Genomic DNA, 25,331 nt, shown 5'->3' with positions numbered 1-25,331 from the left:
TACCATCCAAAGTGGCAGCATCTGCAGGGAATCAGAGTAAAAACACAGCGAAACATGTACAGACATCAACTGGGGTGCAAGCATGTAAATTCAAAAATGCATTTTTAGTGTTGATGGGTTTTTTCCCAGATTAATTACGCTTTATCCTTTCCTTGACATATGCCTCCCCCCCCCACCTTTCTAAAATCCTGTATCCTGAAGATGGGCACGGAAAATTTCCCGCTTCTCCCGGGTTGCGGCGCGCCTGCCTGGCCGCAAGGGAGGAGGCGCTTCGCGCTCCGTCCTGCCGCGTTGTTTGTCCCTCCGGCCGAGCCGTAGTGTTCGCTCCTCCTCGCGCAAGCATGGAGGGCGCTGCGGCCTCCGCCGAGGGTCTGCGCTACGCCGAGTACGCCCGGGCCCCTACGGGCGCCGGCAAGGGCCAAGCCGAGCTGGACCGGGGGCTGGTGAGCGCATGGCGAGACCCCAACCCCCGGGGCCTTCCCACGTGTGGAGGGTGACGTGTGTGAGCTGGCGGCCGGGCTGCGGGGGCCGGGCTGCGGGGACAGGCGTTCTCCGCTCCCCCAGGCGGGTTGGGGGCTGAGGGTCCTTGGCCCGGTGCCGCGGGCGCAGCTGCGGCGCGGGCAGCGGGCGTGGCGTCCCACCCGTGAGGGGAAGGGCGCGCCCAAGGATCGTAAATGCTCGTGGTCTGAGGTCTGCAGTTAGCAAAATCGGTGCCTTACACGGTCCGCGTGGAAGTGTTGGCTCCGACCTACTGTGTAAGCACGCGGTAGCGGCTTTTGGATACAGGGGTGGGGTGAGAGGGAAGAGAGAGAAGAAGATGTGAATTAAAGGAGAATAGAAAAGAAAAGAAAAAAAAAAAAAAAAAAAAGGAGAAGTGAGTAAACGGGATCACCAGTCCTGGTTCTAGCTTCAGTCCAGCTGATGAAATGTCCTGGGCGTGCCTGGGAATACTTTTTTATGGATAGGTTTTCCCTGCGAAGAAGACAGGTTTCTCGCTTTCTGCACAATTGTGGAAGCCGGCTGGAGGGCTTGGGGAGTCTTTGGTGGTCTTGCCCCCCCACCTACAGTGTGTGCCTTCTTGGCCTCATCCTTGCAGTGTACTGGGCTGTATTCACCTCCAGGAACTAGAACAAGGAAAAGCGCTGCCCCCTCCTCCAGCCACATCTTGTTCTTTCCCACGGCTTGTTGATACCAAGGATCCTTGGTTATTACCAGCAATTCCTGTCTGTCACTCCCAAGAGTCCTTGGCTGGCTGCACAGCCGGTGGGTGTTTGGAACATACACATTAGCCCCGTATCTTCTGGGGTTCCGCAGCAGGGCGCATGGGAACACTCAGCCCCAGGATTCACAAACAAGGCTGAAAATTTTGTTCCTTGCCATGAAAAGGTAATAGCTGACACGTTTTCACCCACTGTGCAAATGTTATTACCACAGGCAGGATTGAGTGTTGAAGGTTTTGTAGAGCTCTGTTTCAGAAAAGTAGTTCTCATCTGGTACTTGGTAATGTGGGAAAGGCTGGGTGGAGACAGAGTGTCTCCAGTTTCCAATGCTGTGTCGTGCTCTAGAGGAAAGGGTGCTGGGACTTTTTCCCATTTCTTCATTCCTGTCACTTCAACTAGTTCAGGGAACAGTGAATTCCCACTGGAAGAGAGAATCGGGGAAAATGCATGGCTTAAAGCCCAGATGGTGAGGTTTTCACATTTTTTAAATGGCTTGAAAGTCTTACTTGTCTAATCTAATTGTGTGTGTGAAGTTGTCACTACAATATTTCTACTTTTTTCAAACAGTTTAAAAAATCACAGTTCTCTAACTTATTTATTCATTGTTACTACAGTCTAGGACCTTTTTTTTTTTCCCCAGAGAAGAGTCTTCCTGTGTATTTAACAGCAAGTGTGTAATCTTAAGAAGCAGGCTCTGAAACTCGTTATTGTCATGGCCATTCTCCCTGCAGAATGCTGGCAGGGAATTCCTAGGATTTCGTTGTGCCTTTGGGCCTTCTTACCCCTCTGGGATGAAAGTTGCAATTGGAGTTAGCATGGCTTGCTTTGTTGTTGTGGGTATTGTCCCATTCTTACTGGGGTCTAGAGATTGAGGTGGGTCTTTAGAGCACTAAAATGTGGATGTCTGCAGTTTTCTATTGAAATTTGTTATTTAGTCCAGGATATTAGCTGAAAGTTTACTCTTCTGATTGTTTTACAAAAGCATTTGGAGCAATGGAAGAATGAGGAGTCTGTTCTCAAAGATCACCCACAGGAGTCTTTGTTAGTGAATACATACTTAAGAAGATTGATTTGAATACCTTATGGTAATTGTTCTAGTACTGAATCTTGCTCTGGTTCAATTTCCAATGAAGAACTGCCCGGAAACGTAGTTTTACCTTTATATAAAAACTAAAAAAGTTGCTGTGAATTAAAGGACAAAAAATGACGTGAGAATTGTGTCAGAATGGAGAGCAGCATCTAGCTGAAATTACTTTTAATTCACTGTTGGAAAACAAATTGAATTTCATAGGAAGGTTAAGACTAGAGGGAAAACACTAGATTATGAAGTCAAATTGGTTGCATAGTGTTTATAATATAATCCCACTTAAAAATTGTTCTGCCTCCATGTAGTGTTAGTAAGGTGGTTTGCTCTAGAGTAGAGTTCCAATAAACTGTAGCTACTCTTCTGAGGAACAGAAGCCTTATTCTGTCTTCCATACCAAACAATAATTTATATTTCAAGTCAAGAATTTTTATTTAAGGGAATATCTATTTACAGAAATATTTTTGTGCACTTAGTAAATATACTTGTATATCCTACTTCTTAACAGTGTACAGAACTAAAAAAAAACCCACAACAAACAAACAAAATAAACCATTAACATTTTAGTTAATTTATACCTGTGTATTTATTTGAATATAGGTACCTACTTCCTGTTTTGCTGGTCCACGATTAAGCATGGATTAATTGCAAAATGCCATTCAACTCATGAAAACACATTATTATTTTCTCTGTGCTTTTTGTTCTGTTCTACTCACTGTAGGTTTCCAAAGCAAAAGACTGCAGGGCTCCTGCTGTGTGTGTGAACCTTAGTAGTGAGGAGAGCAAAATATTTTTCATGTGACTGAGAAGGGTGTTCCACTGGTTGTGATAGGAGAACCAGTATAAAATCCAAATCCTGTGCAAGCAAACAGGTTTTAACATTTGGAAAGCATTAGCATTTGCTGCCTGTTGTCAGATGTAAGAGTGTCATGCTGAAGTTTTAAAATGATCCTTTTGACATTCTCCTGTTGTTTAAAATTTAACTTTTTTTTACTTCATAGGAAGAGAAGCTCTAATGCTAAGAACCGTATATGTCATTTTATTTTTTTGAATATGCTTAAATTAGAAGGGCACTATGGCTTGGGGATTGGCAAAAATCTTCCCCTGTTTCTTCTGCTAAAAAATTAAAGACTGGAGAATTAAATATTAACGGAATAGGCAGAAAATCTCAGTTTTCTGACATACTGTATGTTCATTAATATGCTTTATGCTCTTTTGTTTGTCAAATGTTTAGGTAAATCAGGTCTTGCAGTTGCTTTTCTAATGCTTGTGTTTTCTTATACTCATTTCTGAAAAGGAGTAAGAAAATTCAGGTTTTACAGATTTGGCATAACTTTTAAATTCATTTCCTTTAACAGGGTTTGTTACTGAAGACTGAATTACATAGTAAGATTAAAGTACTGAGATCAGCAGAATAGCATGGGGTTGATGACTAACCTTTGGGAGCTGATTCATTGAATAAAGAAAGGGACAGATGTTAGTTTTTAATACTTTATTTCTTTATTTTTCCCTCTTGGATCTTAACATAATGATTTCGTTTAAAATCCACATCTTGGAAGTTTCTTAACAGCATTTTTGGAGGGGGGGAAGGTCAATTCTGTCATAATTGAAAGTCAGTGCATATGAATTTATTTATTTATCCCTTATGAAATGCAATTTCAAGCAATAGGAGACAAAAATGATCGTGGTGGTAGTTGTATTACCATGCTGTAAATGGACTGCTGCTTTCCACAGAGAGAGCGAGTTGCTTTCATTTAATATTGACGTGAAAGGAGTGCATTTAATTTCAGCTTTGGACTTTGCATTTCAAAGCACCAGGCTAACCTTGACTGATTCTTCTAAATATTCAACTGCGTTGAGTGAGTCAAGGACTTGAGGAACTTACTGGTTAGTACTTGAAGGTGCCACTACTTTTATGAGAGTCTGCGTCAAGAAAAAGCCAAACCTGCAATCTCACGCTGATCCAAATTCTGTTTTTGTCACGTGTATAGTTAGGATACATTCACACCATAACAAACATTCAAGATGCTTTGATGTGTCAAGTTACCACTTCTTTGCTAATATGTGGCAAGTGACTCTTCTCTAACATGCTCATAATGCAAATAAGGTGAGTTACCATAAATCAGTATTTCTCAGATTTCCTGGTGCCTGTACTTCTCTTAAATCTGTGGACAGTCTTTTGTTCCTCTCTGGCTCGAGCTTAGTACCATTTTTACCAAGTTCTCTGTCTTGTTTTCATTTTCCCCTTGATCCTGCGTCCTGCTCCTGTTCAAGGCTGCTGCCATCGTTTGTTTTTACCTGCTGTATTCCCGGCAGCCTTTGCCTTCCACTAACTGCTGTGCTTTCCACTGAGAATGGACTGATGCATTCCAGCGGTCATAGCGGCTCTGTCAGAGGCCCTCAGGGGTCTCAGCACTGTGCTCCCAGATTACTGTGCAAAACCACTTCAGCTACTTCTGCACTGAACTGACAGAATCCTGGCATTATTTATTAGTCTGGTCTCTGTGCTTGTCTTGCCTGTGGTGAGGTGTCTGCTGCTAATGCCTTGTTGGAACCCGCATGTCTTGTAAACTGCTGACTTAAACCACCTTTTTGGTGGCAAAGCAAGTATAACTTAATTTGGACAATCACAGGCTAGTAATTTTTTTCTTTTGCCAGCATGATCTATTTCACACATTGTTGAGCTCTTAATTGACTGTAATCTCCTAGTAAAAGATTCTTGCTGTCAGTCTGAATAAGTCAAGGAAACTCTTGAATATTAATTCATGGTGACAAACCACAGGACAGAATAATATAGAATTCCTATAGGGTTTTGATATTTCCAGAAAGGTGGCTGTTTGTGGTTTGTGTCTAAGTGGAGGAATTTTTTTGAGTATTTGAATATTGAGAGCTTGAGAAAACTGATTTGTGGGAAGAAATGAAAAGAGTTTTAGTTTAGTGAGGAGGTGAACTGTATGCTTCCCAATTTTACATCATCTACCATTTACGATAACATGCTTAAACTTTTTCATGGGAAAAAGATGAGAGGAAATTTCGTGAAACTGAAAAAAACAACAGACATAAAGCCACTACATTATTTTTACATTCAGAAATGAATGTTAATATTGAGACTGAAGACTACACTGAAATGGAAGGGTTAGATTACTAACATGTAATATACAGGCAAATTTCTAAGGCAAGAATTCTCGCTCAGATAGGTGGGAGGTAGGTACTTAGTTAAAATCTGCAGCATCCAGATGCTAGATCCAGAGGAATGCAGCTGCTTCCCAGCGACCTCAGAGGAGGCTGCGATGGCTCCTGTCCTGAGCTCAGCGTACAGGCAGCAGTCACAGTCACTCACCTTCAGAGCCAAAGCTGTAGGAGCCACACGGGGCATGAGGGCAGCGCCTGCATCTTGTACAGCAGCACCTGTTTGCTAAGTTGCCAACCCATGATCTAGGCCTACTAAGCCAGCTCTAGGAAGGATTTGAAAACAGTATTTCTGAACTCTTCCCCTGCTCCCACAGTCTAGAAATGAGGTTGGGTGCAATCAAAACAGAGTATTTCAGCCCCAGAAATCTTAGTGGCAAAGGTATCTTGGCTCCAGATCCAGTCATTAGGGCATTCACATTGAAGCTGGAGCTTTAAGTTCTTCTGTCAGAATTGCTTGTATAAACCAGTGATGGGATAATTGTGGAAGTAAGTCATACATAGAAGAGACAGTCTGGTGATAAAAGCATTTTCACTTTCATTATGTTTTGAATTCAAGATAAACCTAATCTGATTTCTCAGGTTTCCTGGGGGAGAATTCAAGGCATTATTGAACTGTCATATGATAAGACAGGTAATGCCGCAGATGGCTATTTCCTTTGTTTCAAAGATTACATGGAGGCTTTTCAGAAATGGAGCATTTGTTATCCTTCCTGAATTCTGTAAACATGTGAGAACTCAATCCTTTCTTCAGGGTCTACTTCATACCTTTCATCAGCTTCTTGATCAACACAGGGACACTTCTTATCCTTCTTGAAATGCCTGACTTTTTCAAGCACTGTAGGAAAATACGGAGACCTGATATGGGACTTTTGAGTTAGTTCTTCATGTTTTTGTAATAAACTGATACTTTGGTATGTCTTGTGTTGAACTAGTCTGCAAATAATTTTAAGTAATCCTGTATAGTTGTGTGCCTTGTGTTTTTATCAATGCATGCTATGAGCTGATTTCAGTGTGTGTTCACTGATTTTGCTAGTGGGTAGTTCAAGTTAAACCTGATGCATTGGCATGGGTTAATGGGACTGAACTATAAAATCTAATGTAGCCTGTGGAATACAGAACATACTTCCATTGCTTTTGTAATTTATAAATGAAATGTCCACATCATACATCAGAAATACTTGTCGTTAAAAAAAGATGTGTATGCATCAAATTAGAATTCCTATGTTAGTCTGATTCTTGTTTCTCTGCTTTAGGCCAGGACTATGATAGCACTTGGACTTGGCATTGCAACTGTTGCATTTGCAGGTAAGGTAAATTACCAGCAGAGCTCACACTTGTGAGTTGTGGTTTCTGAAGGGGTTAATGAAGTGTTTATGAATATAAGTAGTGGAAAGTGGAAAAGTTGCTTGAGACTACTATGGAAAATTGTGCCCGCCTATGGTTCCTGTCCCTTCAAAGTCATAAATTCCAGAATTCTTTTTGAAAAGTGCTCCATCTGCTTTTTGTCTGCGAATTGAAAGGTGAATGTTTTATTTACTTAATAACATATTCCAATGTGGAGGCCCTTCAGTACAGAAGAATGCAATAAGATGCTGTGATGTGAAGGTGGTGCTCAACAAATTGAAATAGAGGAAAATAAAACGTCTTAGTGAATATAATGATGTATCATACTAACTGTTTCCATACTACATTGTTTATTTCCTGAACTTTGCATCTGGACTGTTTGTTACTCTGAACAATAGGTTCTAGTGTAAATGCAAGGCATGAGTTAAACATGAAGTAATGGTTAACAGAAAGCATTAGAAAGAGAGTGAGGTAATGGTACCTCACAATATTTCAACAGAGATACTCTGTTGTGGTTTTAACTTCTGTGTTAACATAGGTACACACATAATCACTAGAACATGATATGTGTTTTAAGAATGAATGCAAGATGCTATTTGAATGAAGCAGAGCCACATTTTATAAATAATTTTTTCATTATGTGTAATACTAAGTTACATTGCTAAAGAATAGTTAAAACAGTAACTGGGGAGAGAGGATTTACATGGAAAATGCTCCAGTAACACGGCATAAATCTTGATTCTGGTGTTGATAGATCTGCTTTGTACTTCTGGGAACACAGGCTTACAGGAATCCCTCTAGTCTTTCCAAGCTGTAGACATCCAGTGCTAGTGGGGAGTTGAATGGCTCTGAATCCCAGAAGATCATCTTTTTGTAATGAAATTAAAAATACAATGTTTACAAGGTGTGTAATTAAGCATACAGCATCACAGCAAGAAATGTGTACTACACGGATTTCATTTTTTGAAGACATAAGCTTTGTACGGTATTTAATAAATAATGTATGCCCAAAGGTAATGTTTCAAACTGCCCTTTTTCTTAAAGTTCAAAAGGCAGGTATCTTCATTTATCTTATTGAAATGTATTTAAATCTATTTATTTAGTGAGTTAAATAGTGAGTAAACACAACGAGTCTCTGCAGGCCATGACTAGGTTTTTAGATACCATATACTAAAATGCTTCTCCCTCTCCCAATAGTTTGGAGTTTTTTTAAACCAAAATTCTTTCTGCTGTAAGGTAATGAACATAAGTTGGAGCTTGTTTGGGGGCTTTTTTTTTGCATGTCAGTGAATATTTCACTTAACCTCCATCTTTTTCAGGTCGTTATGCTTTCCACGTTTGGAAACCATTGGAGCAGGCAATTACAGAGGCAGCAAAGAGGATTTCAACTTCCGTAAGTTTAGATACTACTTTATACTAAATTTATAATTTTGTATTTCAGCTATTCCAAAGGAGACATTTTATGTTAAATACAGTTAAGTGTCAGGTAATAACTTTTTTCCCAGGGTAGGGCTGCTCCCTACAGTGTACTGGCGTGTTGTCTGCTATATTTTAAATCGCTATGGATGAAGCTGTATCAAAAGATGTTTATGAGTTTGATAAACAGCTGCAACTTATTCTGCTGATGTTCCTTGTTTTGGAACCCTTTAGTAGTAAGTGTAAAGATAAATTGTTCAAGTGCGCAGTGAGAAAGTCACTAATTCCTAAATATTGCAAAGTGATGACGTGCAGTTTCATTTCCAGCAGCTAAAAGTGAAAGAATTTAGTCTTAGATACAGTGTTAAAAATCAAGAAGACAAATTGGTGAACTTCTAGGATGGGTTGCCATGGAGATAGATGGGCGAGCTTGTGTGCTGGTTAACACGAGTTGTTTTTTTCTTCTTCCCCAGCTAATTTGAACTATTAACCAGGTTTTTGTTCTTTGGTTTTGTCCTACTTGTTAAAAATACAATAATGAGGTAAAAAATCAAAAAGTAGAGGGTTGTGTGGGATGCATATGCAGGGAATATTTGAGAGCATTTACTTACTGCTTCAATGGCTGTGTTTTCCTCTGGCAAATAAATACATGTGTCCATTCCTGTTTGATTGAAGTAGTTCCCAGTGAGGTAGGTGTCTGCTTGTGGCAGTGTGTTCCTTCGGAGTTCATAGTCTGTGTACACTTAACCACAGCGAAAGAATGCTCTTCCCTTCGTGATGCTGATGGGTGAGCATGTTCAGGGAGCAGTTTTTGCAGATTATTATTTCCTGAAAAATAGGTATGTTTTTTGAAAACATGATATTAGCACTGTACCTACTAATGTTAGGCCAGTTGCAGCACAGAGCCCGTCTAGACAGACCATGCAGTCCAAATTCATTTGACACCTGTGCTTAGTGTTCCTGTGCTGAAGGTGCAAGCTCCATCAAGGCAAGCTCCCTGGGGAGGAGATTCAACTGTCCTCTTGGGGCTGGTCCACATTTGTTTTTGCTTGCCATGTGTTTCAGCTAGAAATGGCGCTCCTGGAAAACTTTTTTTTTCCTTCTGTTCCTCTTACTGCATTTCTGTTCTGAGACCAATGTCAATTTTTTTTTTCCTATTTAAAAAAAAATTTTTGAGATTTCCCATGTTGCCTGCCAGAACAACAGAGGGGACTTCAGGCACTGTGAATTAAATTGCTTTCACATGATACAGATACAGGCTGACTTGCAGGCTTACTAGATGTAGATAGCAGTACATGTGGCTTCAGAGTATAGAGTGCTTCAGTCTTTACCCTCCCTCCCTCCCTTACCAGTTTTACTCCAGCAATTCTTTTTCTATCCATTTGTAGATATAGGCTAGAGAATCTAAATTCAGACACATTCACATAAGAAAGCAAGCAGTGACTCTTTTTAACACTTTGAAATGTGACATGCTACTGCATGGAGAGCTGTCTGTTCCTAGGAAACTGCACCCCTCAATACTGACTGAGCCAAGCTCATTACAGACCTATCTCATTTTTACCACAGTGACTTTGAATCCTGCAGAATTCACGAACAACCATAGAGGGCAAATGAGGATCTTCTGAGTTTTAGGTGTTCCTAATCCCTGGAGCAGTATTGTCTCTCTGCCTTCACATCTTGCCTTTCTGCCCAGAATTGCATGTTGATTTCCAGTAGAGTATCTTTTCTGCTCTTCTGTGTCTGAACTTGAAAATACAAGTTTTCAGTGTAAGATGAGATCTACTGAAAACAGTAAAAACTCTCCTCCTATTTGCCATTTACTATGTATATTTGCTGGCTTTATAATTCTGAGAGGATAGTGATAATATTTTTCTTCTACAGCCATGGTCCAAATTAAAGATCCTTGTATAATTCTTAGCCAAGATTATTTGATTTTTACTACTCTACAGCTACTGCTTTCTTGGTTTGTGTTTTTTAACATTTTTTCTTCTCCCCTTTACAATGAGTTCTTTTCTTTGAAAAAATAGAGAAAAGATTAAATGCAAAGATCCTTTGTAAATGCTTATTCTCCAAACTGCTTATTTTAGTAGTTTTACATGACTTTGTGGAATTTGAAACTGCTGAGTGTAATTTGTGAATTAACACTTTCATCTTGTTTCTTGACAGCTTATTGCCCTTTACACTGACAAAGGTTATCTAGCAGTTGGTACTTCTACCTGTACTTACTGGAAAAAGCATCTCATGACCTTTAATGTCTGGCCTCAGTGTTACTTTCCTGGGTTTCTGTGGTTTTGAAGGCACTTAACTTGGTCACTATAATTTTCAGTGCTTATTCTAGCTTTCTAGAATGAAACCTTGTCCCTCATGGCCTCCTTTTTCTTGAGAGTCTGTGAACAGCTGCCTGTTTAAAAGCTATCTGCCTCCCTCTGTAAGGCACCACTCTTCCTCCTCCTTTTACAGTGCGTCCCCTGCTCTGTTTGCAGTAGAAATCACAGTTGATGTTGGTCCCTCCCAATCACACAAAGTAATACAGATGCTGTTTATTCTTTCTGTCGGCTCACTGATAAATGACTTGGGAAAGGTCAAGTTGAGCAATTATTAAGTGATTGTTTAAAATGCTGCTTGCTGTATTTTGAGGATTTTACACTTCCTATTTACTTACATAAATAAGTGACTTGTACAGTCAACAACTGCACTCATCTTTTAGTCAGAAATAGTAAGCAGATGCAAATAAAAGCTTTATTCTGGATTTTTACCTCTCATTTAAGACAGTTAGTTCATGTTTAAGACCATATATTTGTAAATGCTTCTGTAATTTAGTCTTGAAGTTTTCTCAAATCTTTCTTTCAGTGGAGAAGGACACTAAGAGGTAACATTGTCATTTCCACTCTATGACAAGTCATAGTGCTTGCTCCCACAGAAATCTTTTTTTAGTTTGAGAGTAGTTTTGTCACTGGTATCACAAATGTCAGTGACACTGTTTTGTTTCTGTGTATAGTGAGAAGAGTTTGTTGCCATTAGAAAGTGCATAGCTCTAAGTAGTCATCTGGCTTTTCTTCCTCAGAATTAATGCCACTAATTATACTACTTACATTTCCTTAAAGTGTGAAATAAAGAAGCAAGCATTTCAGTAGCATTCATTACCTTTCTTTGTGGAATCAATGTTATTGAGGATTGAAAGACAGACAGATAGAAGATATTGAAGACAGAAATGGCAATTCTAGGCCAAATGAATTGTCAAAATACTCAAATCCCACAGTCATGAAACTGTGTTCCATAAGAAAATGATGTCTTCTGTAGCACATCATTCAATTTTCTCACTGTATTTTCCTTATTGGCTCTGATTCTGCTCAGACTCATAGACTTCTGAATTGAGAGGTGAGGGTAGCAACCATCTCTCTTGTCCTTAATTGAAAATAGTTTCCAGAGAGCAATGCAGTCCATTTTATAAGATTTCTTTTCTAACTAAAGTTAAGGAAGTTAAAGTTGATATTAGCAAAATCATGTATTTTATCACACCTTCTAAATAGTTTGTGGTTGTACTTTGTTTTTGGTGTTTGGTTTTTTTTTCCTCTGGTGTTTCTTACCTTTTTGGTAGAGGACTGTATTGTTCCTGGAACAGCAACATATAGTTTCCAGAAAAATTCACTACTCCATGTAACATAATGTATGGTCTCAGTTTTGGTGTTTTCAGTCTCTTAACTGGCATGGAAACAATCATTATGCTTTCCCTGTGCTGCAAGAGAAAAAGTATCTTGAAGATCTCATGGTCCCTATGCGTTAGATTTTTTTATCTGGTTGCTTTTGCAAAGATTTGCAGGACTGAACAAACATTTGCAAAGCAAGTGCAGCCATTTTCTGTCCCTCCCTGTGCCCCAAACCTATTAATAGCATTTGTTCAGGGGGAGGACTTACATAAATTGCTAAACAGTAGTAATGTACAAGGAAATTAAGTAAATTAAATGATACCTCTTCCCCTTCCCCCAAATAGTACAAAGGAATGAAGAGCTCATTTCAATGATTTTTCCAGTACAAAATTTTCTTTGCTATTGCTGGAGCTAATAAATAATCAAGTGTCTAGAACTGCCTGCTCATCAAGGAGTTCTCATAACAGAAAAATATCTTTCCAGCCATTACTTAGAATTTACAACTAGGAAAAAAATGTTTTAGTTTGAGTAGCATGCAAAAGTGCTTTCATTAGGGAACTAGAAATTTGCCAGGGTGTTGCCTAGAATGAAGTCTCAGTGTTTCTTCCTCTTTTTTCTAACCAACAGGAAAAAATGCTTTTATGTGTAATTTCCTTTTGCTTGAAATTCTGCCTAGGATGGAGATCTTAATGTGAGAATTGATTATTGTTGCTACATTCTTCACTTACAAGAAGAAAATATTTTTTCTTGGAGACCAATTCTACAAACTGTTTTTGTTTGTGTGTGAAGGACACAGCCAACAGAATTTCTTTTATCATTCCTCTTGAAGGTGAACTGAGGCTTCCTAAGGTTAGAAGAACAGTGTCAAGGAAGTAGGCTTTATAAACATGAAAAAATATTTCTGAATGTAAGCCTGCAGCCACCCCTCCCTAGTCTCTGATTTTAAGTAGTGTTTTAGATGAAATCTACCAACAACAGAGACAAGCTGTGAAAATTCAAATGTTGCTCTTCTCTACATTAATAGCAAACTAGTGTTCTCCTGCATTAGAGTTCTATGTCAGAGTTGAAGGGCAGAGAAGAATTCAGGAAGCGTTGTGCGCCTAGATTGCCTTGGGAGCAAATATTTCTGGAAAAACTTTCAGAGGACAATAAAGTATGCCTTTCTCTTTTCCTTGTAGTAATTGTTGGGCATTGTTGCAAATTTCTGTGCAATTCTCCTCTTCAGGGGTGTTACCTATTGCCCATTAAATTATTGACATCAGTTGCCTTCTGAGAGCCAGAGAAGCGCTGTGTGTTCCCTCAGTGTTGCTCCCTCTAACCTGTCATGTCCATGTGCACTATTGCAGGCCTGGTTTGGGTTACCCTGTTGTTACAGAAGTGGCTCCTCCACAGATTCTCCTTGTTGGCTTGGCATATCCACAGTTCCTTCAGCTTTGATACCTGTAGTGTTACAGTAGTGGTTACTTTATTGATGGTTTGGGCGGGGAAGAAGGAAGATGAAATTAGTCTTGGATCGTAACAGCACACTAAAAAAAAATCTCTTCTGTGGTTGCATGTGACTTTATGGTAGCAGTGGGTGAAGTATTTCTGAACCATGCTTGGGTGAATATCTCTCCTAAGCTTAGAGGCTTTGCTTAGCTATCATAAACAGAGCCCTTTAAATGCTATATAATGATTTTGAAATTATATAAGAGTTTGTGTAGACATAAGGCAAAATTCTCACTGAATATGAATGGCTATACTTAGTGAGAAGAGTGTTTTTTCAAGGGCCAGGCACATTTTACTTGGGGGTAAAGGGAATACTTAAAAATAGTCTCAGCTCTCAGGCCAGACTTCCCTTTGATAGCAACAAAAGAAGCTTATTTTCCGCTAGTTGATAGGTTTTGTATTGAGGAAAAAATTTCAGTCTTGTTGAGGGATTTCTATGTGCCAGTTCCCGGGGGCTTGGAGCTACATCTGGTACTCTGGGACTTACAGAAACGTTTGCTTTGCAATCACTGCTAACCATCAGTGGTGGTTGCGTAGGGTTTTTTTTTTTCATAATTTAAAATAGATTTATGGTTGACAAATATACTTTCAACCCATTCTCTATGATAATTTCTGTAATGATTTGCTCTCATTTCCATCTCCTTTTCAATGTTCTTTTCCCACTGTTTTTTCTTCCCTTCTTAGTGTATAAAGTTTCATATGACAATGAGTTTAAAAAAATTAACCCCAGATCCTATATGTAATAGTTGTCAGTCATTGGTTGTGAAGGAAGGATGTAAAGGCTTAGGATTTCCCCATATGCTTCACCATTTTCCAGTGTTCTCCAGCTCAGTGGTTTCCTGAAATAGAGGCTGTGGCTTTATGCTAAGCCTTCTTTTTTTTTTTTCTTGTGTCTTTTTGTTTATTTTCAGCGTTCCTTCAGTGAATTCATGATACACTTTTATGAAGTAACATTCCTTCACGTGGAAATCTATTCTTATCTCTATTGGGTTTTTTTACCTACTTTCTTTGTAGAAATATCTGGAGTGATTGTTCTTAACATCCATGGATGCCAAAGTATTTCCACTTTTGGCATTTTCCTTTGTGATGGTACCAGTGCTGTTGTCAACAATTATCCTGCTTTCCCTACCATGTGTTCCCCAGCACATGCACTGTACCATCCTGTGCTAGTATGTACTTTGATTCTGGACTGTTTTGTCTGGAGGCAGGGTTTTAATGGTTGTAGCTATTAATGTTTCTTATTAACACTAGAAGATTGTGAAAACAGAGGTAGTTATTTTTAAGTTGGTATTTGTATGTGTTATCACTCAGGAGAAGACCTTTCGTATTATCTGGTTTCCAGTCATTCTGTGCCTTTGGAATAAATTATAGATGAATGTAATGCTCTGAATGAGGTCATATAACAGTTTAGTTCCTGGCACCTTGTACATTAACTAATTATTCCTTTTTTCCCCCCTTTCTTCTTTATAGAGTCTTTCATCATACTATAAAGGAGGATTTGAACAGAAAATGAGTAGGCGAGAAGCAAGTCTTATTTTAGGTGTAAGGTAGGTATGTTGCATCAATATGTTTTTACTTTAGCAAGTATTGAATGAAGCAGATGCATGTTGCAAGAATGTGGAATACTCTTGCCAAAACCTTAATTTTTTTTGTAAGAGACTTCAAATGGCTTATAAATTATTCTAATACTCTGCTTAAACTAAACAGCAAACAATAAAATGCTCATAAAATATGTGACTCTTGTTTGGATTGAAGGCATGGTAACTGCAGTGGAGAATTGTTCTTGCTGTGCCCGAGTCCCTTTCAGCAGAGCCACTCCCCAGACAGGCATTTCTCAGCCTCTAGCATTACAAGAGAGACTTCACCCCAAGTACCAGGCTCGGAACCCATCCTTGTGGAATTTTGTGGAGGGTTCCTGTCAGCCCTCTCCTGCAGCCTCTCGAGGTGCCTCTGAATGTCAGCCCTGCTCTCCAGCATCTCAGCTGTTCACACCACAGTGATAGACTTCCTGGCCACTTGGTGATGGTAGAAGGCAGCATGACGTTGGTGTGACTCAGAGCGCTAGTCAAGGAAAATGTGATTTTGACATTATGTATTTTTTCCTAGTGATAAAGAATCTTTAGCACCCGTTGTGGGATAAGCAATATCTCATAAAACAAGAAAATTTGAAGTAAACCCCTCTGTTCACATTTGCTTCTTTGAGCAGACCTGCATGATCTTCTGTAATATGCAATTGCCACTTTTCCCCAGTTATAGTTTGGCCATCTGAGGTCCTAAATGTGGTATAACAGCTTTCCTTTTTAGTATTAAAAACAGCTTTACAAATCAAAATATAGATGATTTTATTTATAGTTGTGAGATAAATCTTTTTGGGTTTGTATTTATATACTCCAAGACCTTTCACCCTCTGTTGGTTTCTTACTTCCTAGGTTGCTTTCTGTTCAATTGAAGTATTCTTTTCTTATGCAGTTCTGTGAACTATTTTTGCAACATACCCTAATTTCAATGTGACAGAATAATAATTAGAGAGGTTGTTTACCTCGAGAATTTAGTTGGGCTGATACCTTGCATTCAAGCTGTATCTACAGAAAGATTAATTAATTGAATCATCACTGATTAAGAAGTCACCTGAAGTGGAAAACACTGATTCATTTCTGCATACTAACAAATTATAAAAAACTGAACCATTCAAACTGTCCTTTTGCATAAAGAGCCTTACTGTGTTGGCATACTGCATCCGTAAGAGGTTATTTGTCTGGTAAGGTACATATTCTGTATTTAAGTTAGGCCAAATACATATTTTATGTAAGTCATTGAAGTAAACAACATTATGTAGGTAGCACCTGTAAATCAACGTGTCCCTGAATGTAACACGTTAAACAGCTTTGCAAAAATAACACATACAGGCTTTTTTTTCAGGCCTCAGCAGAAAGAAAAAATATTTATAGCTGCTATAAAAATATTTACAGTAGAACAAAATGTGATAATAATAAATATTTGTTGTTTTGTCACTGGTCATAAAAATATTTTCTTGGAGGAAAAAATGTGTTTTCTGCATTTAATACTAGAATAACCAACCAAATATGCCCTAGAACTGCTGAGGCTATCCTATTTTTCCCCCCTCAAATTTTTTATTTTAAATGAGTGGATGTATTGCATTTTACAAAAACCTGAAAGATGTTTGTGTATGTAAAATACACAGGCTTTTGAAAAATGTCATTCTGTTTCCCTTACATGCCTTTGTTGTTGTTGCTTCCTCAGAGATGCAGTTTTATGTTTTGTCCACAAGATGGTGAAAATCTCAAGTTTTAATTATTTTTGAAGCCAGTATAAACTGTTAATTTTTAGCCTGAGTGCTCTGGCATTTCTTGTAAGCACTTCAATTTATTTTTGCAGTCCATCTGCTGGCAAGGACAAAATCAGAACAGCGCATAGGAAAATCATGATTTTGAATCATCCTGATAAAGGTAAATAATTATTACTTTTCTTAAATAGGGCTGGAAAGGAAAGAGGCTTAAATGAGATCCTTTAAGTTTTCTGGCTGTGTAAATAAACACATCAAGTGCAAACATTTGTTGTTTATTTATTGACTTGAGCTTCTGTGTGTCTTCTCTCAGATAAACTGAGCTTTATGAACCAGTTTTACTCATTTTTCTTTAAAGTTGTTTTCTGTACTTGTGCTGCTTCAGTTAAAACTATGAGCTCAGGGACCAGTTTTCCACACTTCGCAAAAACTTCTTGAAAAATACAGAAAAATAACCTATAAAAATTTTACATTAAGCTAAAATTCCTGTTTTGAACTTATGGACCAGTTGCATGCATGAAACTAACTTTCTGTGGGGAAATGTTTTGCAGTTACTAAGTACATCATTGATGAATTTCAGACTTTATGGAATTCACTTGGAAAGAATGTAAAGCTGGGCACTGTTGCTTTACTGGCCAGATTTTTAATGTAAATTTATCTTAGAGAAAGGCTATTATTATAACTTTAACTACACTACAGCTGGTTGAGAAAGAAAGCCCATATGTTCATTGGTGTTTCTACTTTAAAATAACAGATGGTGAAGAGTTGCACTGTATTTCAGAAGTCAAAAGGGGAAATCAGAGGGTTTTTATATCTTTTTGACAGAATTACAGGCTCCCTACCAGCACCCCATTTTAAGAAAATGAAAAAGTAAGTGTGTTCACTGGCCATGGCAAGTGTTTAGTTGATGCTTTTCTCTCTTCACCCCTCAGTTTAGTTTTAAAGTTGTCCTGCTTGTTTGATTTCAAATTTTCATTTTTTACTTTTATTATAATGTATAAGCTGCACAGACCTAAAAAGCAAATTCTCTTCTTCATTTCTAATATATTACAGTGGTCAAAAGTCTCTTAACCACCAGAGCCCCTATTAGGTTTACTAATAATGAAGTTTTACTAATAATGAACTTCTAAGTTTGTTGTAGTATGTGAGCCAGAGAGAATCTCCATGTGGATATTGAGGAGATCTGAAGAGATGGTCCTGTTAGGAAAATCCTAACGAACCTAACCAAGATTTTAATGCTGCACTCTTAGTTTTAATGCCCCTGCAGCTGGGCACAGTGTAGGTTTGCATGGATGTGATGAGCCCCTCCTGTGTGATAGTGAGACATGGAGCATTTTCTCAGTGGGAGCATCAGTTGAAGGGATTTGTGCCTCTTGGTGCCCCTGAAGCTCTTCTGGCATGGCTGTAGAAAAAAACCTTGTGTAATATCTTCAGCTGCAGAGTGAGGGCCTGGAGTAATTTTGAACATGTGGCATCACAGAGAGGCTTGTTTGCTTGTGTATAGATCACTTCTGGCTGTGGGTAGCACAGATGTTCATTTAACAATAATATTCAATGGTATAATGTAATTTTAAAATAATATTTTACCACCTGGACTTGATAGAAGAAAGAGCAGTAATTGCAGATTTTAAGTTACATTCTGAGATACAAACTGTTGGAGAGAGAAATATTAGAAATAAATAAGAAATATATAGAAATCTGCATAATAACATTCCCAGAGAGTACTTCTGAAATGGTTGCTTATTAATCTTTACAGTTCAGTTTTAAAGTGTTTTTATATTGATACACTGTATGTTATCAGTCACAAATTTTATGAAAGAACATTTCCTCACAGAAACAAAAAGGAAGAGAGAAACCTTTTGGACTTGCCTTAATTATAAACAAACACTTAGGCAATCATGAGATTGAATTTCCTCTCATTGGAGGGCTACAAAATTAATATGGCACTTAAGGATGTAAATATAGTGAAAACACTTCCAACAGATTTGAATTTACTTTTAAGATCCTGTATTCTATACATGTAGAAAAGCAATCCACATTTAAAAAATACTTGAAATGCATTGTTTATTCCAGGTTTTAGTCTTCACTGTTTGTTTGGTCCTCTTATCTACTCTGTGAAAGAAGTGTAGTCAATGTAGTAATCCTATTCCTTGCTACAAAGCTACTGGATTTAAAAAAAGAAAAAACTAAATTCTTTTTTCAATAACCAGTTCATTATGCATCCCTTGCCCTGCCTTACTTTCCTCCAGTGTGGCTTACCTATTAGAACTACAACACTCAAACAAGACCAAACCATGGAAAAGAACTTCATTTTTTTCCTGTTGTTTTACTACACCATGAAGTGACTTTATACTGATTTGGATACCTGCAGCAGTGTCCTAAAGAAGTCTTTAAGGAAGCCTCACCTTTTTATTTGTATGTTTACAACTAACTCTGTATGTTTCTTTTATCATCGTCGTTTCTGATTAGTAAAATGAATGAAATGGTGAATGAAAAAAATAAAGTTGAACAAATGCCTTGGAAAAGGCTATGCAGTGCACAGTACTGCTGGAATCACATTGTCACATAAAGGTATAGGTGTATTATTGTAAGTGGTAAGTGACTGATAACACCATGCAGTGTTGTTTTTGGTGACTGTGGGCAGATGGTTGGCACTCAAGGGGAGAGTGAAAAAAACCCAAACACAAAAGGACTGCTGAACTGTAATCTGATTGTTAGATGGAGTGTAGAGCAATGAAATGTTCAGCACTAGGGGTTAGAAGGCATACTAGAAGTTTAATGTAATGGTTTCTGGCTGGTAACTCTGGGCATCTCACACAGGAGATGCTTGCACAATAATTCTCTGTCAAAGTTATTTTAAAATTTTACCTCTCAGTTTTTAGGATGAGTGGAAGTAATAGTTGTTAGATTCGAGTGAATGTTCAGGACAGCTGACCTTGCATACATTTGCAGTAGCATCCCACTGCAGATCTAAATCACAGGATGTAAAATGATTTCAGATTTCAGTCTTCTCTCTGAGACAAGTTGGTCTGTGTTATTCAACAGTGATTTTATTTTTGGTTACATTTCTCATGTTTCCTTATCAATCAGTTTACTTGTTATCAATATCATTTGTATCAAAAGGATCTGTTTAGGAAAGAGCTAATAAAAGTGACTAATAAAAAGATGCTGCAAGTGAGGTAGTTTGGTAATTAATACTAATGTGTAAACAGTATTCCTTTCCCCTTTCTCTTCTCAGGTGGATCACCTTACTTAGCAACAAAAATAAATGAAGCAAAAGACTTGCTGGAATCCAGTGCCAAAAACTGAAACCGAAGCCTTGAGTCATAGGAGACTCAGCAGATGCATTGTGCAATAACTTTCATGTCTGCTTGCTCTGCAGTTTCTTAACATTGATCATATTTATTGTCATAAATAAAGTGTTAAGATTATTTAAAAGCAAACTGAAATCTTTTACAGTTATGTAAAGTTCTGTACAGTTAAACTCCTGCAAGGAACAGGGAGTTCAAAGTTGGAATGATGATTGTTACTTTGTTAGTAAAGAAACAACCCTATCTTTGGGATCACCATAAACTCTGTGACAGTGCATTGAGTCACAGGAAATATGATAGACCCCATTACCAAGTGTTCAGCACCACCTTAAACTTGAATCTGTTCATTTGTGAAGTAGTAGGGTTTGTTCATGGGTGCAGTTTGAGAGCTGCAACTCAGGACAAAAAATGACTGATGGGACTACAGATTGCAGCTTCCTCTGCTAGGTGTGTTTATGGAGCTTGGAGCTATGAAGGAGAATTCTTGGGTTTGGTTGCTTCTTTTACATATTAAAGGATCTCTGAAATTGTCAAGTAATTATTTAGACATGCTTTTTCTTCAAGCCACAGAATATGCTTAATCTCTAGCAGGTAGACATGGGGTTTTCACGGCAGTGGGATTGAAGAAGGTAGCTCCATGTGGTATGGTTTAGGTGGATTTTCCAGGCTGCTCCTTGACTAGGTTAACCCAGTCATGTGAGCCTGGTGTAGGACTGATACAGCAGTGAACCAACAGGAGAGTACCTGCTTTGCACATGGATCCAGGAGCACTTCCTGGGTTAGTTCTCTAGTAATGCTCACATTTCTGCATTATGCTTCACATCCCAGAGCATACATACCTCCTGCCTGATGTTGCGTCCTAGCAATCTAGTGCTGGCTTTGGGGAATCCTGGAGTCATGGATCTCAGACTTCAGAGAGAGCAAGTTTTAATTGACAGCTCAGGGTAGGTGCTATTTGGAGCACTTGGCTGCTGCAGATTACTACCAGTGGGTTGTCTGCAGTTGAATTAAATCTCCTAGGCCAGACGGTCTAATGCATTCAGTGCAAGACTGAAAAACTTCTAGTGTCCTTTCAAACTCTATCATTAGAGGTACAACAAACAGCTTACTGAAGTGCTACAAATACAAAATTTAGATACTCCATTTTCTAAGTTATTTAGCCAGAGGTAAGTGGCTAAGAGTAGTTAATATGAGGTTGGATGCTTTAATTATTTATTCACCAGAACATGCATTTGTAGTTCATCCATTGGTGGATGTTCAGATTACATGGATTTTTCCTTGAAAGGAAGAAAAAGTATGAATATTTTTTATCAGATTCCTCACACTTTGTCACAGTTCCCTTACTTTCATTAAAGGGAAATGAAAAATTTTAAGTTGACCCTAAAAGAAAATGCTAATTCTAAGTACTTTAGAGACTTTATTGCAATTAGTGTGGCATTACATATGGCACAATTTCACTGGATAAAGCAAAAAAGACCGCCAGGAGAAACCTGTCTGGGAATAGCATACACTATACAAGTACAATTGCATCATATAACTTGTGCTGTAATACAAGAATCTTGAATGAAAATAGTTTATTCCTATGCAAGAACCTTTAACTGGTTCTTGTTAAAGAACAAGAACCTTTAATTGGTTCTTGTTAAAGGAGTAGCCATCAATTAATGCACATTTAGGGTTAGTCATTCTTTTCACTAGTATATTGGTGTGTATTGGCAAAAAATAGAACCATGAGTTTTCATTTGAGGAGGAGACAAGTGAAATGGTGATGTTCCTAATTTTCTGAAGTGGAATCTGTAAGTGATATGAATCATTGTGCAAAATCACAAATTATGTGAATGGTAGGTGGTAAAAACATTCTGCTTAATGATTTTGAGCTGACTAGCTGTTTTCATATTGCTGCCTTGTTTTCCTAAGTAAAATGAGTTGCAGAGAGCTGTTCTAAAGTATCAGTTAAATACACTAAAGATGGCTTCTTGCTCTCTTCTTAAAAATGAACTTTCTATGCCTTTTTTAAGAAGCAGAGGGTTTGTTTTTTCTGGAGGTTCTATTGTTGATAATTTCCTTCCTGATATAATTGTTTATATCTGATTATTTTGGACGAAACTTTTTTCTGCCTTTTAGTTATAAGAGAGATTGTCCTTAACAAAAGAAATAAAACTGAGTTCCAGTTCTGCTTTCTCCGTTTTTTTTCAGAGCAGACTATTGACTAGTTAACAAATTTGATAAATTAAAAAATTCAGCAAATTAAGTGGCTTGTCCTATCTCTGGAAAATGCTGTAAAATGAATGAAGCTAATGAGGAGCAGTTGTGAAAGCATCACACATACAATAGCATTTTTTTTGTCTGTTTACTTGCACAGTTGCTTTACCTACTAAGTGATGTTTAGAAGGATGAATATAGGACAGGGAAAGGCAAATCATGGAAGTGCTGCTCGATTTGTTGTTGCTGATAGTCAACATGGCAGGCTGAGGAATGTCTTTGGAGACTGCCTTGTAAAACAGTACCTGGATTGATGCTCAACTGGGCTAGGAGGAACAGGATGCTACTATTTTTAAAAACATAGCCTAGTAATTTAATCTTAAAAATATTCAGCCTCTTGAGACTTACTTTCTTTACTTGTCAGATGGATAAGTGTTTTTTGTGTAAGAAAAGTGCATAGAGGTTGATTTATTCTGGTGCAATTTCTGTCCGTCTGTGGTACAAGGAGACTCATTTTTCATATGTTGCTTTACTGTTTAGAAAATGTTCATCTGTAACTTCTTAGCTTGGAATTCCCAGGTGTTTTTCTGCTTCGATGATAACCAGTCCTGTGGTGGTGTGGATGGTTGGACTTTCCCCATTTCAGTATGTTAAACCTCAGTTGGACTCCACAAAGAAAGTTGGGACAGTGTAAGCAGAAACAAGCAGGTGCTGTGAAGGACTGTGACAAGGAAAAGAAGGACAGACGAGGGAGAGGATTTAAAGAGAGAGACTTAAGGAAGAAGGAGAGGGTGCTGAAAGAAGGATATAGGAAAGAGGGTTTTGAGGCAGAGAGAAGTTGAAAGATATATGGGTGGTTTACCAAGTAGGAAGGATTTAGATATGTGGAAAAGATGAAAGGCTGGTGGGTCCTATATTGTATGTTCTGTACAATGCTGTATGTTCTGTACACCCCCCCCCCTTTATTGAAATTCATAAGTTCCCCTTGGTCACATGTTACCTTTTCCCCTCTTCCCGCCACTGTGTTATCCCTCCCCTATCCCCTAACTGGTTCAAGGCTTGCAACCCTTCCCCTTATCTCCCAAGTGTCAAGGTTCCATTGGTTGCCGCAAAGAGGGACTCCCATTTCTCCTCCCCTACCCCGAAAGCATATAAGCTGGTGCATTTCTTTGTTCGGGATCCAGTTCCAGTTCAGCCTGGTTCCACTTCGGTCTGGACAGTGCTATGTTGGATTAAAGTTGTGGTTCCTCTGTCTGGCTGGCTGGATCCTCCTTTCTCGCTCTTAGCGCGTCGCTTCAGTTATCCTACTGCCGTTCCGGCCTCTCCCAGGGACAAGAACCCACAGGGCTGACCCCTTCGTTCCGCTGAGGGGCAGCTCGGATTCCGCTTGCTCCGGTGCCTGGGCTGGCTCGGGGTGAAGCCAAGGGGCTTAGTAGCGGCACCGCGACAGGTGGCTGGCACCCCAGATGGGACCCTGAGGAGAAGCCTTGAGTTTCCGTGGAGGCTCTTGTCTTCCCTCTTTGTGGTCCCCGTGAGGATTGGCGGTGCTTGCACCAGGCGCGAGCACCGAAGAGTTTCAGATCCAGGGCGATCCCACCGCTGCGAGTCGAGCAGCCTCTTCGGAGGAGCGCTCCTCGCAGATCCAGGAGGCAGCTTCGTCGGCAGCACTCCCGGCGAAGTCTTCTGTGCGCTGAGGGTTCCCCAAGACCGCAGGTAAGTACCCTCCGTCGGGGGCACGCGATCAGGACCCCCTCTCCAAGCCACGGGGGAGGGCTCCGAGGAGAAGTCTGCGCAGGACCGGGGGGTTAACGCTTTTGTTTTCGCTCCCGGTTTGGTCGTGCCCAGGCGGTTTTCAGTTCTTTTCGTTCGGGTTTGTTTCGTTCGAGTGCTCCTGCCAGCTCTCGAGGGAGGCTCGGAGCTGGGGGAGAGTCGGGTTTTTGGGGACGTTGCGTGTGCCGCGCGCCGGGAGGATCGGTGGCTTTAGCGAGTGCAGGGTTGCCCGGTTTTTAAGTTGCGGCAGTTACGGTTTTCTGTTTGAGATTTAGTTGGTCCGGTCTTGGGTGAGGGTGGTTTTTCAACACCGGCGAGATGGGTGCCTCGCTTTCGACCACCCAGAAAGGAGTTTATTATGTTCTTGTTAGAGTTTTGGAGGAGAACAAGGTTCAGTTCTCCCGCGGTTCGTTAAAAAGGCTGGTGCGGTGGCTTTCCGTGCAGTTCAGTAACACGTCTGAGGAGCTTGTGAGGAACCCCCGTTACTGGGAGGCGATCGAAAAAAAGGCGGCCAATTCGGATAAATGTCCCCAAGATTTTATGTTTTTGATTGTCAAATTTAAAACGATCGCTAACAGCTCTCCCCTGCATGAAAAGCCAACGCGACCGCCCGCCCCAGTTTCCCGTTCCCCTTCTCCCAATCCCCGTGTTCCTCGGAAGGGAATTCTGAGGAGAGCCGCAGACCCTAGGTCTGCCAGCCCAGGCTCTCATCAGAACTCCCGGTCCCCCAGCCTCAGCAGTCTTGTCCGGACTGCTGAGGAATCCTCGGGTCGCCCTGGACAAGCGGCCCGGGGACGCAGCCCTTCCCCTGTCTCCCCACGTTATCGACCAAAAGTTAGATTTAATCTTGCTGCGTCACAGGAGCCACAAGATGGCGCCTGCGACACACAAGATGGCGCCCGTTCGCGCCGTTCTCCTACCCCTCCCCCGCGTCCCCCTCCCCCGAAATCCAATCCCTTCCTTGACCCAACCCCTTCATACCCGCCCAACCCCTTTTATCTGCCCAACCCATTTTACCCCTTGGTCCCTCCCACACCCGCCCCCTCTGTTCCCTCCCTTGCTCCACCCATGGCTCCTCCCACATACCCGATGTCTCCTCCCTTTGTGGCCGCCCAAACCCCGCCTTCGGTCCCTCCCTTTTCCCACGCTGACACTCCTCCCACTCCTGCCCCCTGGCCCGCCCTAGGGGCGGAGCCAGGCACTTCTCCCCACCCCGGAAGGAGGCCATCTTGGAATGGTAGTTCCCACGCTGCCTCTTCCGGTTCCCACGGTAGGGAACCGGAAGACAACAGCGATGGAAACCAGGAAGTGCATCTCTCAGCTGCGCCTGTCACCTACCGAAGGGCTCGCGGGGGT

The 25,331-nt window shown here is 40.0% G+C and overlaps 1 protein-coding gene across 1 annotated transcript; it reads left to right on the top strand.

Moving 5' to 3' along the window:
• The first annotated feature begins 287 nt into the window (after positions 1-287).
• Positions 288-23,461, top strand: DNAJC15 (DnaJ heat shock protein family (Hsp40) member C15). The gene is made up of 6 exons (XM_063392153.1): positions 288-443; positions 6,750-6,801; positions 8,160-8,233; positions 14,862-14,938; positions 16,788-16,858; positions 19,934-23,461. Exons 1-6 carry the CDS (start codon positions 342-344, stop codon positions 20,002-20,004), a joined length of 447 nt encoding a protein of 148 aa, XP_063248223.1. The 5' UTR covers positions 288-341; the 3' UTR covers positions 20,005-23,461.
• Positions 23,462-25,331: the final 1,870 nt, after the last annotated feature.

Source organism: Prinia subflava, chromosome 3, assembly GCF_021018805.1.
Source record: "Prinia subflava isolate CZ2003 ecotype Zambia chromosome 3, Cam_Psub_1.2, whole genome shotgun sequence".
Taxonomy (NCBI): domain Eukaryota; kingdom Metazoa; phylum Chordata; class Aves; order Passeriformes; family Cisticolidae; genus Prinia; species Prinia subflava.
The sequence above is the reverse complement of the archived record's forward strand: the minus strand, read 5'-3'. Positions and strand labels throughout refer to the sequence as shown.

Bases quoted from the DNA above. Each gene is read 5' to 3' on its own strand.
- DNAJC15 (XM_063392153.1), top strand. From the start codon at position 342: ATGGAGGGCGCTGCGGCCTCCGCCGAGGGTCTGCGCTACGCCGAGTAC. The intron at 6,802-8,159 runs GTAAGGTAAATT...CATCTTTTTCAG, and splicing joins TGCAACTGTTGCATTTGCAG to GTCGTTATGCTTTCCACGTT. The intron at 14,939-16,787 runs GTAGGTATGTTG...TTATTTTTGCAG, and splicing joins AGTCTTATTTTAGGTGTAAG to TCCATCTGCTGGCAAGGACA.